General features: G+C 41.6%; 1 protein-coding gene across 1 annotated transcript in view; it reads left to right on the forward strand.

Annotated features, from left to right (window-relative positions):
• The window catches only part of LOC116689572 (protein crumbs homolog 1), a 36,395-nt gene extending 21,364 nt beyond the window's left edge, over nucleotides 1–15,031 (forward strand). The window contains exons 7-13 of the mRNA XM_032516120.1: nucleotides 3,232–4,182; nucleotides 5,108–5,649; nucleotides 6,430–6,595; nucleotides 8,255–9,116; nucleotides 10,368–10,484; nucleotides 10,660–10,786; nucleotides 12,211–15,031. Of these exons, the coding sequence (XP_032372011.1) occupies nucleotides 3,232–4,182; nucleotides 5,108–5,649; nucleotides 6,430–6,595; nucleotides 8,255–9,116; nucleotides 10,368–10,484; nucleotides 10,660–10,786; nucleotides 12,211–12,432 (2,987 nt within the window). The 3' untranslated portion in view covers nucleotides 12,433–15,031. The remainder of the gene's footprint in view (nucleotides 1–3,231; nucleotides 4,183–5,107; nucleotides 5,650–6,429; nucleotides 6,596–8,254; nucleotides 9,117–10,367; nucleotides 10,485–10,659; nucleotides 10,787–12,210) is intronic.
• Nucleotides 15,032–16,696: the final 1,665 nt, after the last annotated feature.

The raw sequence follows: 16,696 nt of genomic DNA on the forward strand, positions 1-16,696 counted from the left end.
AGGGGGAGGGGAGATTACAGCAAAGCTGCTTAGCAGCCGCATTAAGACCCAATGAAAAAAAGACGATACAAAACATTTTGAGCTAAACAAGGGTACTTTTCCAAAATATCTGTATTTATTTTTTTCTGGTATTCTGCACTGTAAACATTTCACCATTTTGCAAGAGTGAGGAAAGATAGAGGAAAAACCCATGTGGCTAAAGAAATATGATCCTATTACCGTTGTATGGCATGTGTGCAAGAGGTTAACTTACCTCGTGTGTGAGGTGGTCGTCACTATAACCCCTTGTTAAGCCTGTAGAGATGAACCCTGCTTTTGCTCTATGTAGAAAGGACTGAGGAGCTAAGATTTTAAAGGCTGATTCATGACCTTTTGGGGTTAGGGCAGTGGGAAAAATAGTTTAATTAAGTAATAATTAAGTAGTCCAAATCCAAATGTACCACTTAAATCTCAGAGAATATCTGAGTTCTTTTTCCATCATTTTCAACCTAATAAATTACCCCTCTCTCCCGGGTTGGTAAAAATATTATTACTTTTCCCACAATGGTCTTAGAATGATGTCGTAGCAGAAGCAAATTGCATTGGCCAACATCCCGCTGATAAGAAACTCTGTGACAGAACAAGTTTCTGATCTATCTGGAGAGGTTTACTGGTCTGGCCCACTTGAGATCAAATTAGGGCAATGTGGCCCATCAACTAAAATGAGTTTGACACCCCTGTGTTATGGTTATTAGTTTGGTCATATATTATCAATTACACATTTGACATTGTGCCTTCCCCCAGTTTTGCTCCTCACATTCACACCAACAGGTGGATGCTTTGAAAGTTTAGTTAAGTCAACACAGACCATGTGAAAAACAAAACTGCATTATTCATACACTGTATCAACCCCGTCAATGCGGATGCATGTGCTGGTTCTATCAGAGTTCCATTTGTAAATGTTCTTTTGGAGGCTTAGGTAAAAGCCCTGTTATTAATATCACATAAAGACATTTATATCACCAGATACTGTGAGGGTATACAGTGGGTATTGCCAATATGGAAGATGATCTCTGAGATGAATTACCTGAATAAAGAACACATTACAATAGTTTGACCAAAGTAAAGTCTGAGATTTGTTTTCTAAACAACTGTATTAACAGTGGAATTCCAAATAGAAGAGACTTTATTTGAGAGTGAAATTAACGTGTTGACATGGTGCCCAATCAGAGTCTTTGGTGGTTGGACCCCATCGCTATGTCATACATATTTTAAGGGTTAGAGAAGCCATGGGTAGTACAGGAATATCCCCCAGATGGAGTCTAGAAACTGGTGATGGTGTAGGGCAACAGCAATTATATGATTGGCTCACATAGACCTTGGCAAAATCTGGTTGGTTAACTGAAAGAGTGAACGCCCATAGTCAGCAGATTAAGATGTAAGAGAGTGAGAATGAATGAGAAGGTTTCCTTTCCACCTTTCCTTTCCTCTTTCTCACTTCTGCCAAGCTTCATTTAAGGGAACATGTAATTCAAACCATCAATTAACCTTTATCCCACACACCCCCTTCCCTACCTAACCCTGGTGACGATATAACAAAAACACAGAATTTTGACAGAAAGTCAGAACTCGGACAGCAAGGTTAGAATAAAGTCATAGAATGTTAGACTTAAATGTCACCACAGTTTTAACAGTCTGGCTTTTGAAATTCAGAATTTTGAGAAAAGGTTAGGATTGTGAAATTGAAATCACAATTCTCATAATTGACTGACTATTGGTTAGATATTCCTAACATTCTAACCATTAAATCTGAATTTTAGTTTTTTCTCCACAATTTCAAAATTAATTTCTGAACTCCAAATTTCATTTTTTACTAGTGTAATACTAGTGTTGAATCTACTTAAATTGTCCTTGAATCAATTCAGAAGCAAGTCTTCCCACAGGCAATACACACACAATGTGGTAGGATCAGCCACAATGGTGGATGAGACTGACTAGCTGCTATGCATAAGTTCAGTCATGTGGACATCCATATGGGCTCCCTTGAAACCGAGTGCCTGCAGCACCTCCTGCAGGTTCATTCTCATAGCTCTAGCCACTAGTGGGCATCCACAGGACAGCACATGGAGCAGGGAGGGGATGCAGCACTGCATTCCTCTTGTCAAACACTGACAGGAGCCAGCTGGAGGCTGGAGGCTTACTGCTCTGCCAGGGCTGGGCTGCAGACAGGAGAGGAGCAGGGGGTGTGAGGGAGGGATTCAGGGAGGGACATAGGAGGGAGAAAGAGAGTTAGGAAAAGAAGAGGTGCTGCCTTGTAATCACTTCAGCCTGTCTGCCTGGTACAGAGTGGAGGAGTGGAGACACTTCTGCTTTGTAAGCTAAATCGAGAAAGAGGGAGAGAGAGAGAGAAAGAGAGAGAGAGAGAGAGAGAGAGAGAGAGAGAGAGAAAGCAAGCCTAGTTGTGTCACTACTGTCAGCCAGCAGTGTGAGGAGTGTGTTGGCTGTTGACTCAGTGGATCATGGGGAGAAGCAGGTTGATGCTGCTGCTGCTGCTGTGCTGCTGCTGTGGGCTCTGGTGGCTGACAGGTACAGTATGGTACAGCACTTTAATGCTACATTAGCAAAGAAGAAAGTTGCGTGCTTGTGAATGAGGGTGGAGTCTTGGCACACAGAGAGGATGAACAGCTTTAGGGTTCCTTGGGTGTAGAGTATTTTAAAGGACTATGTTAATGCAAGTTGACTGATGCTGCCAGGGCTTAATGTTGAATGTGGTTTCATTAGATGGCTGTAACTACTAAAAGACACATTTAGCAGACACAAGGTGTGTGTTTGTTTGCAAATTATCTGACACGCATATAGTGCATTATTTCAGTGTGGAGCTGATACAGTCAGTATGACAGAAACTGGTTTAATTGTGTTAAGGGATTCTGTGCAGATCTAATTATTCTCTAATTGAGCAATTAATGGCCATTTCCTTCAGTCATTTCCTCATGTGCAAATGACTGATTAAAAAAATGTATGCCTTGCCTGAAATCAAATCTGCCTGTTCATCTGCATGTGTCTAATTAAGTCATCTACTGTAGTTTGAATTTCCAGGCTCCCAGTGCATCCCCCTTGACTTATTAAGTAGATTTAACTAAATTATTATTAAATATGAATTCCTTTGTAATCCATGTGAAGGCAGTGTTTTGGAGTTGAATCAGCGTTGTTAAAGTAAGTTGTAGTATTAAACGTGAGTGTCTTTCCATGCAGGTGTCCACTGTGAGGTGGATATCGACGAGTGCGAGAGCGATCCCTGCCAGAATGGCGCCACGTGTGAAGACGCTGCCAACTCCTATAGGTGTCACTGCCCCGTGCCAGAGCCTGGCCAGGAGCCATGGGGCGGGCGCGACTGTGACGTCCGTCTGGTCGGCTGCAAACAGCACCAGTGTCAACATGGAGCAGGTTGTGTCCCCGTACTGACCGATGATGGAGAGCACAGCTACACCTGCTTCTGTCCGCCTGGCTGGACCGGTGATCGCTGTAACACCTCCACCACCTTCTCCTTCAACTCTGAGGGCTACATCCACATGCAGCTGCTTTCAAAAAACAGGACAAGACGAGAGACTAAAGACCACAATCGCGGGCTGCACATGCACCTCAGATTCAGGAGCACTCTGCCCGACATGGTGCTGTTCTACCGGGGAACCATGGAGCGCTTTTTCTCCTTGGAGCTTGTTGGAGGCTCCCTTCAGGCCAGGGTGAAGTCAGGGAAGGTACTGCAGGTCATTTACCCTGGCCCAGTAAATGACGGGGAATGGCACCAGGCCACTGTGACCATGGACAAGAGGCTGGTTCTGGTTGTAAAAGGGCCTGGCTGTGAAGAAGAGTGCCTGGTGAAAAATGAGGGCTACAATCATCTTATCTTCCTACAGCCCAGCTCCTTTCAACATCTGTATGTCGGAGGGGCACTGCAGGACTATTTGGCCCAAACGTCCAGCGGAAAGGGGTTCATTGGTTGCATGCAAGACCTTCAAGTTGACCACAAGCTGCTTCTACCTCAGGATCTCATTAAAGAGGAGAACCAGGGCTTGGAAATAGGATGCAGCAAAAACGATTGGTGTCAAGATGACCCATGCATGCAACGTGGGAAGTGTGTGGACATGTGGGTTCGTCCCAGCTGTCTGTGTCATCGGCCCTACTATGGAGAAAGCTGTGGGGAAGGTAAGAATACCTATAGTATACTCATAGGTTTGCAGGAAAACCACTACTTTGTGGTTAGTGGTCAGATTGGTAGTCTCCAAGACTATGTTTAGGCAGAACTGTTGGAATGCCTGTGTACGTGGGATTCCCACCCTGTGACCAATACTTGAGACAAACACAGATCAGTATCTCAGTTTGATGTCTTGGTATCTCGCTCAAAGTGAGGGTCCGGTTTTTTAGCGAGGGTATGACAAATCAAAATGTATGAATGAAATCTAAAGTCCTTCAAATGACCACTTAACAACACTTTGTCTGGACAAAGCTGGATATATCAAAGTTTTAGACTTTGGATTAGATTAGATAGCCCCTACTGCTGTTTGGGGCTGCTATCATGCCAACTCACAGAGTTTGGTGAAAAAAAAAACTAAAACATTTACTCATAATGTGTTAATGGAATTTTGTCAGTCTCATAGCTACAAAGAGATACAAATAAAGCTAAAAAAATTCAGCATAATGTGTTAAAGAATTACCCCAGCAATCTAGTATTGCACTGCCATAAAGTTTGGTCTGAAAAAAACAGCAAAGCCATTCAAAATGGTTTAAATTAGACATACAAAAATGTAATAATGCAGCAGAGGCCCAATCCTGACATGTGTTCCATACAGTATGGTTAGAAAATTCAGTGGATCCTGCACTTACCGTGATGCAACTCATCCATTCCTGGTAAATGCACTTATTTCAAAATGTCTGTTAAAAAGTACGGTTCAAGCCAGAGCTGAGACACACCAGGGTTTTTTCTTGAAAATGCTGCTCAATAGTCTCACACGATATTATAAAAACAATTTCTGCAGTACCTCCCCAAATAAAGTATTGCTGATGTAAGTGTAACATATGCCAGTGTGTTGGTTAATATACTGACAAATGTGTGCTTCCCATCCCCCCTCAGAGTATCCATCCTGGACCTTTGGACATGAGAACACCACCAGCTACGCCGGCTTCAACATCTCGGAAAGTCATGGAGACAACTTCACTATTTCCTTTTTAATGCGCTCCCTCAAACACAACGGTCTGCTCCTGCAACTCCATCGAGAAGGAAAGCCCTACCTGACAGTCTATCTCAAGGAGGGCACTGTAGCTATTTACAGCCCTCACACCACTCTGCTGTCAGAGGCCATGTTCGTCACTGACGGCAACAATAATTTAGTGACTGTAAAGATACAGTATGGCCATGTGCTCTACCCCAAAGCAGGGAATCATCGGGCATTAGGGAATGTGAGTGTAGAGGCAGGGGACGTGGTGTATGTGGGAGGGCTCCCTGCAGGCAAGAGCATGAATGCCTGGGGTGGACATTTCAAGGGCTGCCTGCAGGACATTCAGCTGGACCACAAGCATCTGACCATTGAGGATTATGCAGAGGGGGTGGAAGTTTACCAGGCAGGCACAGAGGAGAACGTGCTGCCAGGATGCCAAAGTGATGACACATGCAAGGTAAAAGCAAAATGTATAATTAGCTGTATAATCATCACTTTAACTATAAAATTGGCACCAATTTGATGACATACTCTCTCAAAATAATGAACTGTAGAGAAAAGCTTTAAAGTTATATTCTGTTTGGTAATGCTACTAATATTTTTGAACTAGAGTACAATTATGAATCTTTACACCTGCCTATTTTTACGCCACAACAACATTCTAACTAATTTCAAGGGTTGGGATTACCATGGGAGTAATCCCAAACAACATTTGGCTCAGGTTTTTTTTTAACCTAAACTACTGCTCAGTTGACTACTTCTGCAACAGATTCTCAAGTATGATTTTGTACGAATATGCAGTATGCACACCAATTCGTATGATAGCCTACAAAATTTTACAACCGCCAACTTGTTGAAATGACAACCAGTCACGTGACATGGCATTTACAGTTAGCAGTCATTTGAGAGGATGAGTAGTTTAGTCAACTAAAGGAGACTGTGATCCGGGCAGAGGGCACTGCGAGCTGATGGTCCTTTCAGGGGCATTTGTAGTTGACTGTAGCCGACAAAAGGAGACAATCATGCACCGTTCGACAAAATGACGAGTTTAGTCAAGTTAAGTACCTTGCGGTGCTGTCTGATAGCTGTACTGTTTTGCCTTAACCCTATTAACATTGATCTGGTTGTGAATCCCTTTGATCTGTAAGTTACTGCTCAATCCTCTCTGCCATCGCATCAGGTGGGAGATTTTACAAGTGTTCATCTAATCCATCCATCTGTGTTTGTCTGTGCACAGGATCAGCCATGTTTCAATGGAGGACAGTGTCTGATTACCTGGAATGACTTCACATGCAACTGTTCCATTAACTTCTCGGGCCGGCTGTGCGAGACACGTTTGTGGTGCATTGACAACCCTTGTCCTGACACAGTACGCTGTGTGGACCTAAAGGACGGATATGAGTGTGAGTAAACTTTTGACAGTGATCAACACTCACTTATCAAGGCAGGGCGAGTCAAGTCAGTTGAGGTCAAGTTTATTTGTTTTGCTCTTAATTTCTTAATTGGACTGAAAAGTTTCTGAAGCGACATTTAAGGACAACCTGCCAATCTTAGACCATTACTGACATCAAAGGAAAAACAAGAGAGAGGGAAGAAACTCCATGACCTCAAGAGTTTGACTGCAAAGGGTGCTGAGAAGAGAAATTATCCAGCCTACTGAAATAAAGAAACAACAAATAAATAGTTCATGCTTGATACTTTTTCCAAGTGGCAGAAAGAAAATGAAAACAAGAAGCCTCAGAGACACACCGGAAATGAGACACTGACAACAGATCCAATGAACAAAAATCAGTTTACCACTCATCGACCACTTCCAGTCATCTTGATCACCCATCATGTGTTACTACAGTGGGATTTGAAATCCTGACTGTGTCAATTTTGGACTCATCCGTAGGCTAGATGAGATTTTCCATTAGTTTGTGGAAGAGTTAGATGCACATAAGTTTTTCAAAAAGACAAGACCAAAACTTTGAGGGGTTGAGCCCAAGTGATCCAAGACCATTGCAGGGAAAAACCGAGTCAAGACCAAGACCAGACCAGTGCAAGTCCCACACTGCTGAAAAGGCAGAGGATAACATTAGCTAGCTATCTTTGCTAGCGTCACTTACACTTAGCTAACCTTTATTTATGCTTCCTTTCTAAGTGCCGATAAACATTTGAAGTGGTCCTTGCTGTCTAACTCAGTGTTACATCGAAGAATTTACACACTGCAGTGTGTTTTCTTTTAGATTTTGTATTTGCTAATAAAGTAGGTAGCTAGCTAAATTGTATTACCGATGATTTGGCCGACGTCTCCCAGACAGGCAGAGCTTCTTCTCCTGTCTGCCTTTCCATTCACTTACTTGGGAATGTGTGTTAAGGGGGCGCGGAGAGGGGGTTAACAGTCCCACATTTCAAATTAGAAATGAGTCAAGTTATTGGTTGCATTTGAGGCAGGGTGTTTTACATTCAATCGCAGTAATTATTTTTTCACATACTGTAAATCTGACCATACACAGGCAATTTAATGATATCCCTGCAGTTGTGGTCTTGACTGGTATTGAAATAAAAGTTCTCTTCATCTGAAACTGATGTAAAAAAGTAGTCTGTACCTAGATGAGGCATTCAAAAAGTGGTATTGAGACCAGTTGTAAAACCAAGATCTATCTCGAGTACCTACACCATTGCCGTTAGATCTGGGAAAAGTCATTTAGTTAGTTTTGAAGCAGTCCCCTTTTACTCTACATTCATTTTGTTTAGGTAGTGTGGCCCAAAACGGCTTGGGTGCTGTGCCTAAGCCTTAAAATGGAAGGGAAAACCCTGTATTTAACATTTTAAAACATAGCTATTCAAGTGATGCTTGAGCAATTTACTATTGAACTCCCTTGAAGTTAGTGGAAACATTTAAAGAACAATAGACAAAACCAGTGTGGGAGATGTAGAAATGTCCTGAAATTTTCTCTTGTATATGTATAGACCAAGCTCCCAAAACAATCACACACCTGATAATGCAATGTGATACTTTCACTTTCTTGGTGTCAGTGACATTTCAAAACTACTCACATGATCTTTTTCTCCCACAGGTTTAACTGAAGCCATTTTTCAGGACAACGCTCTTCAGTATTTTTCCAACAGTTCCCTTCTGAGCCCCGTTACCAACATCACCATGGACGTTCGGACACGGGACAAGAACGGGATCTTGTTGCGAGCCGGCAACAGAGCCGAGGTCTTTTGCATTGGTTTGCTCAACTCTTCCCTGCTGGTCAAACTGAACAGCGGGGCGAGTGCAGAGCTGCTGGCATTCACAAGTGACAGAGCCATCGCAGACGGAGCATGGCATCACATCCAGCTGGTCATGGTCAATCCCACACAGTTGGCATCCCGCTGGCGCCTTACCGTCGATGGGCAGAGAGTTGGTGGTAGCTTTGGCGTTGGCGGCAACCTTAACTTCCTGAATGACACCAAAATCTGGCTGGCGGAGAATTACACTGGATGTTTAGGGGAGGTGAGAGTGGGTGGAGTCTACCTGCCGCTCATAAATGTACCGGACGCCCCGCAGATGAGCCGGTTCTCCCGATTGGGTGGGCACGAGCCAATTATAGGATGCCAAGGTGAACCGATATGCGATTCCCAGCCCTGCCTCAACGAGGGTGTATGCCAGGACCAGTTTAATGACTTTAACTGCAGCTGCAGCGCAGGATGGGAGGGGGAACTGTGCGAGATGGAGGTTAATGAGTGTTCTTCAGATCCCTGTGTCTATGGTACATGTACAGACCTTAAGGCAGACTACCGCTGTGACTGTGAGCCTGGATACACAGGGACAAACTGTCAGGAAGAGGTGGATAACTGTGTGGAGTTCAGCTGTGTGAATGGAGGAACCTGTGTGGACAGGTTGGGAGCTCACACCTGTTCATGTCCTCCTGGCTATGTCGGCAAACGCTGCCAGTGAGTACAGTGCTTTCTATACAGCACAGGCTTTTTACCTTTTGCACATATTTATTAGAATTACCATAACTCATCAGTGACCTTATTATGCTGCAGTGTAATGAAGGAAACAGCCTTTCTAGTTTGTGTAGACATGCTGGTGATTAGCTGTGGGCGGGCGGGGACGATATGCTTTTGTCCCGATTTGATTATTTCACGATACAAGGGTGCCGGTTTGATTTTATTGGGAAAGTTATTCATTGTGGTTCTGTAGGATTTTGCTTCATAAACAAAAACTAAAGTTGAATAATACACTTCTAAAGACAATTTATCATGAGACATTTCTAAAAGCGGTTTTCTAAGATGAATGCATATCACATGAAATTCAGTCTATTAATTTCATGTGTACCTAACATAGATTTTCTGAATTTTCTGCTTTTTGCTGCTTTTGTAAATGGATATGATTTAGTTGCCATCTGCGTTACCATATAAACAGAAAATAGTTTGGTCAGTAATTGCAAAAAAAAATGAGTGTATAAAAAAATATTGATTCTAAGGAAAAGAATTGATATTAAAAAATCATTGCGGAAAAAATCACCATACGTACGTTTTGCATAACATTAAATGTGCAGTTTTCTTGAACCCACTTAAGGAAAGCAGAGGCAGTTGTCAAAAAAAATTGACATTATTTTCTCATAAAGTTGATTGCCGATTGTGTAAACGGGCACTTGAGAACTGGACAGTCGGGGATAATTCTCTTTGGCTTCATTACTACAAGCAACATATCATTGCAAGTCATTTGACAAATTGTTCTTATTAAAAAATACTAATTAGTTTTGTTTCATTGCTACACATAACTTGCTTCATGTTCACGCCATTCTTATAAAAACATTTGCTTCAGATAGTTCTTCACTACTTAAAATATAATAAAAATAGATTCAATAATAACAACAGCAACAATACAATCGTATACACAAAGGTCTGCCATTTAATTATATTAGTAAATTGCCTGTGCAATGAAAAAGGTTGTCATCGGTTAGAAAGTAGAAGCTTCATTTGATGTGGCATAAACCAATTTCACAGCAAAGTGTCAAATCACACCCACTCTTGTTCAAATTAAGGTGGAAGCTGAAATCATTATTGTAAGGTTGTTGGATTAATTGTGAAGATCTTAGTTTCACCTGCACAGACTTTGGGTCATTAGTAAAGGTAATCTGAACGTATAACTACAAAATCATACCTTAGAGGGTAATGAATGTGTGTGTCCAACAGGTGGCGTTTCCCGCCAGTGGCGTGCGATGCACACACAAAGTGTCTCAACGGAGGGGTTTGTATAGGAGATGACTCTGGAGGCAACTGCACCTGCAAGCCGGGATACACGGGTGCCAGGTGAGAGACACTGCACATTCCTCACCACACACACACACTCATACACACACACACCAGCTGCTCAGGAGAAAGTTTCTCTGAACCACATCCAAGTGTATAGGTCAGGAGTGTGCGTGTGTTTGTGCGTCTGCTCTGTCAGTCAGGGTTGTGGTAAAACCCTTCTGATGTATTTCAGGTGTGAGACAGAAATAGACGAGTGTGAGTCCAGCCCTTGTCTCAACGGTGCCACCTGTCTGGACAGACTCAACCACTTCCAGTGTGTGTGTTTGCCGGGTTTCAGCGGCACAGTGTGCGATAGCAAAGTAAGTGACAGACCGCTTTTTTTCACTGACACTGGCTTTGAGTTAATTCACTTTCACAGCAAATGTTCAAAATTAGAACCTGAATGTGAATGATGATTTAATATCCATAGCTTAGATTCAAGTAGCCTATCTTTTAGATGCTATTGTTTAAATAGGAAAACATATTTTTGTGTGGTTTGCATTTTGTTTTACTACTTACACAATTATTTTGAATACATATTATTTACAATAGACAGTGTGACTGAAACCTATGAATGTTATAGGCCAGGGGTCCAGCCAATCAGAGAACTTGTTTCCATGCTAATTAGCATTGTCTCTCCAGCTAGCACCAGGCCCTAAAGTCTAAGGGAAAGCCAGAATGAAAGGGGAAATTATTTTGGAATCAGATTTCGAATTGGCTAAGGAAAATCAGCAAGGAAAACGATTTGAAAATGGGGAAAGGAATTTCCTTTTTAAATGCCTTTTTTTAAAAGCTGTGTCCTTAGTTCAATTAGTGAATTCAACTATCCTCTTTTTGATTTACTAATTCATGAATGCATTTTAAAATAATGTACATATTTACTGTTTTAAAGTTTAACTTTAAAACTCTTTTCATAGTTCCTCTATTAAATAATGGATTAAAAACTTAAGCTATGCATCATTTTGACTACTAGTTAGTTAAGCTCAAAGGATGTTGAGTGGATCACAGACAGGTATCTGTCAAAGTTTAGTCAAGATAGTGTTTTGAATCATTAAAAAAATTCAAATGTGATAAAATTGAATAAAACCCCAAAATTAAATAGAAGCATTCATTAATTTTATGTGCGAAGAACATTGTATTTCCAAAAAACGTAGATCCATGCGTCCATGTTATTGTTGGGCAACTTTGTTGAGTCAAATTAGGACAACACAAGGGTTAAAATCACGCATGGTCATGCAGATTGTACATAACCAGGGTTTTAAATTGACAACAGGCAACCGGCCAAATGTGGGTAAAATCATCCTTTGGCGGGTAAAACTGTAAAATTACTAGTCACTTTGGATGAAAGAAACAAAAAAAACTGTGTCTGTTTAAATCAGCCGACTGCGAAAAACACTGGCAGTGTCGCCAGATTGGTCTGTTTTCTAAGATATTTGGATGGTTTTGTGTGTGTTTGGCTTGGAAACATAATCTTGATCTGACAACACTGCCTGTAGTAGCCTACTAATTCTACATTTACCATGAACACTTTATTGTAAAGTGTCTTGCAACTGTTGGCTATGAGCCTGGTGGTATCGCTTATGAAGCAAGAAAAAAATAAGAAGGCTGCAGAGACAGGTGACAATGAAGATGAAAGAGAAGTGATAAAGAAGGAAAATTTGGCTAGTGGAAAATCTCATTGGCTGGTCATTTTTAGAATCTACCAGCCACGTTGTACATAATGATATGTTCTGTGCTCTTGCAGAAAGCGGAGCATGTGGAGCGAATCCCCTGGCTGGTGGTGACCATCCCCCTCATCACCCTTTGTGTGTTACTGGCCATCCTGGTGGTGTTTTGCCTCATCATGACAGCGCGGAAGAAGCGTCAGTCAGAGGGCACGTACAGCCCCAGCTCACAAGAGGTGGCCGGTGCCAGGCTCGAGATGGGCAGTGTCCTCAAAGTGCCCCCAGAGGAGAGGCTGATCTGAGGCCTGCAGCCCTGCCTCACAGCCTCACATCCAGTGGATGGATCTATCTAAAGGGGCAGAGAGAACATGAGCTCTGCAGGGTCACTCCTGCCCTCTGAAGAAGCGATGGAGGATTACACAGTCAGTGTGTTTACATGCACAGCAGTAACCGGGGCATGGTCTTGGATATGCCAGTTCTCCCTGCATACATAACGGGGAAGAATGCGCAGAATAACAGGATTAACTCCACCTCCGGAACAGTAGGTGGTGCTCTACCAACGTAAAACTAGTAGGATAAATGCTTCTGTTTTTAAAATCACAACAGCTTGCGAAGCAGGGAGAACATAGACAAATTTTCAGCGCTGTACATTTTATACATACATACATTCTTCATGCCTTACTTCTCATACTAACGTGGGTTTAAGGTTTAAAGCTTGTGTTGTTGCTGTTTGGCGCTGTTGTTTCCAACTGCTCTCTTCTCTTTCTGTGCAGTGGAGAGGGCAGGGGCAGTTATAACCTACAGAGCATGCGCAACACGCATAACCCGAGTTACCCCTGGTTAAGACGTAGACTATATGCCCAAATACCCCGGTTACTAAAGGAGTTCTCCAGGTCTGTTAACCGGAGTACGGGAACTGTGATTTTAGCCGGAGTTAGGTGTTTACATGGCGTTTGAGTAACCGGGACATTGCCTTAACCCAAATATAATCACTCAGTTTCTTAAACTGCATGTAAACGCACTGAATAATGACTGATCCTCCACCCGGAAAGACTACTGATGTTTAAGTCTCACAGATGGACAGATAAAGACGAGGCTGAGAGTGACAGCTAACCGATTACTCAGGCTGTCCTGCTGGGGCGAGAGTGGTCAAAGGATGCTCTGAAGCTGAGTCTTGAGGACAATCTCAAGCTTCACATGGGACCAAACTCATGTGAGGACCGCGTGTACTAAAGAGAAGCCCAAAACGTCTGTGGGTATTAATGAATGTATTCACCCAGGCTGGAAACCACAGCAACTGAAACTCTTTGACAACCTCTATATAGGAAAGTAATTCATCAATTATGGTTTAGCATGCAAAACATTCAAAACATTTCTCTGCAGATTGTGTTTTGCATGACAGGGGAACGAGGGATGTGTAAAGGGAGAAGAATACATGTGAAATCAATTCTGTCAAACAGAGTTTAATTTGCATGAGTATAAATTGCATAATATTATCAGGGCGGCACTTTCTTCTTCACCAGCATAACATTACATATCGTCACCTTCCTAAAATAATTGCCTAAGTCATTTTTTGACAAAAAGTACTTTCTTGCCTAAATCATCTCCTCATGGTGCTGGCCACCTCTGGTAACATTTCCTACATTCTCAGTTGAACAGGTGATGTGATTCTACGCCTTTGTATAACTGCCTAAGTCAAAATATTTTCAGGATTTGGTTCAGTTTTGGGTGTTTTCTGAAAAACGGGAAAAAATGACTTAGGCAATCATTTTAGGAAGGTGACGATATGCAAAAGGTTGTCTTTTTAAAGGGAGATTTCTTTTACAGACAAACACTGATTTAATGCTTATTCTGCATGACTTCAACACTTCTGCCATAGTATGAGCTGATAACTGCTGTTTTTCTCTATCCTTGCACGGTAAAAATTGTGTTTTTTGTGTCTATAAATTTGGAAGAAGCAGTTGCAAAAATCTGTTACAGAAGGAATGCATTTTTGATTCAAACCCCATGTCATCGTTTTGTTTTAGTTATTTTAATTTTTACAATATTGCCCTTGAGCACTGTTGATTTCTGGTGCGTAATGTAGGCTATATAGAGTCATACTGGTCCCACAGGAAAAACATTCTTAAATGGAAGGCGGTACTCTTCTGTCTTGTGGATGCAGGTTTTTATTCACTCAGTTACTGAGTAACTTCTCTTTATTCAAGCAGCTGCAGCCCCCCCCACCCCCACCGCTCTAACCCTAACCCATAGTATGAAACTTGACTCCAGAACCCCCAACTCAACGTGCAGAGCGACATCACTGCACCCTCTGCAGAGGTCAAAAACTGCTGTGTTAATATTTGCTGTATTATATTGTCAATGTGCACTGTACAGGCTAACCGCTCTGCCCATTTGTTGTCTCTGTGTAAATATGCTGTTAGTGTTTTATTTGTGTCTTTGTGTTTTGTGTACAATGTACAAAAGTTCAAGTCACTGTATTTCCCTTTTTGTAATATTTTCAAAAAGGACGGTATGCAATTGCAGGAATGCTACTGCTGTGGTCTAATGTGTCACGTCAGTATTTGTGGACATAAATAGCTTTCTTCAAGTGTCAGAAAAAAGAGGATTCAGCAAAGAATGTCTTCTTGAATTGAAGCTAATTTAAAGGAGTAATTCAACTTCTTTCGAATTCTACCTATTCCCTTTTTTCCAAGAGTTAGGCTATATTGACATTGCTGCGAACACCTTTTGCTACGTTAACATATCTCATTCCACCTGCTCTGGTGTTTCAGAGCCCCTAAACATTTGGAAACATTTTGGAAACACTTCTGACCTTTTTTGGTTTGTAATCTGAGGGGATGTGTTGCAGTCTCAACGGCCGCAAACGGAGACCTTTGGCAATGCCGACACTGACGCCAATGTTTGTTCGCCGAATTGGGTCATGATTCCTGGTTCTCTGAGACTAATTAGTGTTGTTCACCATTTAACAGTTCCAGCGCCCAATTCCTCCAAAACTACAAGTCTTATGCTACTTATTCAGGCAGTGAAAGCCTTTTTGTGGACTGTATTTTTAAGGAGAGGACACTGACAGAAACCTCACTGTGGAAAGCGTGCAGGGACGCTGCTCTGCTCAAATATTCAAATGTTAAAAGCATCGTGGTATTGTACACACAAGCAGAGCTGTGACTTTACAACAGAACATACACAGGAAGTTTCATGGCTATGTACAAAATGGTAGTGATTTTACACTGGAGTTGTTTTACTAAAGCTGTACCGTGTACAGCACACTGTAGATCAGTACGTGTAAATGTAAATCGACTGATCTTATATAGCGCTTTTTGAGTCTTAACGACTACTCAAAGCCCTTTTACATAGTACAGTAACCATTCAGCATTCACATACATTCATACACTGTGGCCGAGGCTGCCGTGCAAGGTACTGGCAAGCAACCGCTCTACCAATGAGCCACAGCCGCCCATACATGAAAAGTTCTATTCAAAATATTAGAAATTCATGTTAGGAAATCAACAGGATTCAATTTGTAAGTGATAGTAATGGTTCAACCCTGGACTTGTACTGTGATTCACTCACTAGACACCCATGTTTTTCAAAGTGAGTGTCTTATTTTGACATAAAACTCTTTATTTGTACTCAGAGCAAGTGTGTATATGAAGAGGATTTTATGGTTTATTGTCATTTTGTGCATTTAGTTGGAAATGTCGCTAAGTTGGCTGGTATGTGTCTTAAACTGTGTTCAAGGAAAATAAAACATAAGAAATAAATTAATAATGAATGGATGGTTTCATTTTGTAAAAACTCAGTTTTCATGTAATTTTTTTATTCTTCAGTTTTCTCATTTCCAACAGTAAAATTAAAGAACATATCCACACTTAAACAAGTTACCATATTAAAAAAGGATCTGGTATCACTAGTATTTACAGAAAAACTAATGGCTGCAGCAAAACAAGGAAACCAAATGTCTAGAGCGATGTGGAACTAACAAAAAATTCATACAAAACAACTGGATTAATTTACTAATAGGGGTGTTACGGAAAAAAATGACACTGTGTCTGAGAAATATTGTATTTGGTTAAATAATAATAATAAGTGCTGAACCCACTCCACATTCTAATGGTGCATTCCTTTGTGTCTCTGAGTGGCTCCCACCCAGGCTGGCTGCTGGCTCGGTTGGTGCTTCTCCTCCCTAATGTTGGCAAGTGGAGCAGGACAAGCATCCTCCTCCTTAATCCCACAGTGTGGGGGCGGAGGAGCCAGGAATGCTGGCATGAACTCCTGAGATCCTTTTCAAAATTAAAACTAAAGAAACATATACAGTCACCTTCTCAGTGAGACTCAATGGAAATGTTCTGTTTCGAGTGAAATATCTGAAATATGAATCTTGAAAATGCTGTAACATGAAGATCACAATGTGGATATTGTTTGTTGGAAAGACAAATTGTTGGAGTGTCTTAAGTGTAACTTTTGAATGCGGTGAGCACCACAAACTAACTTCCATGTGTAGCATATATCTCAGAGACAGATGTGTAAAACATGTACATATAATATATCCCACTGGAGGAAAGC

The sequence above is a fragment of the Etheostoma spectabile genome, chromosome 5 (genome assembly GCF_008692095.1).
Source record: "Etheostoma spectabile isolate EspeVRDwgs_2016 chromosome 5, UIUC_Espe_1.0, whole genome shotgun sequence".
Taxonomy (NCBI): Eukaryota; Metazoa; Chordata; class Actinopteri; order Perciformes; family Percidae; genus Etheostoma; species Etheostoma spectabile.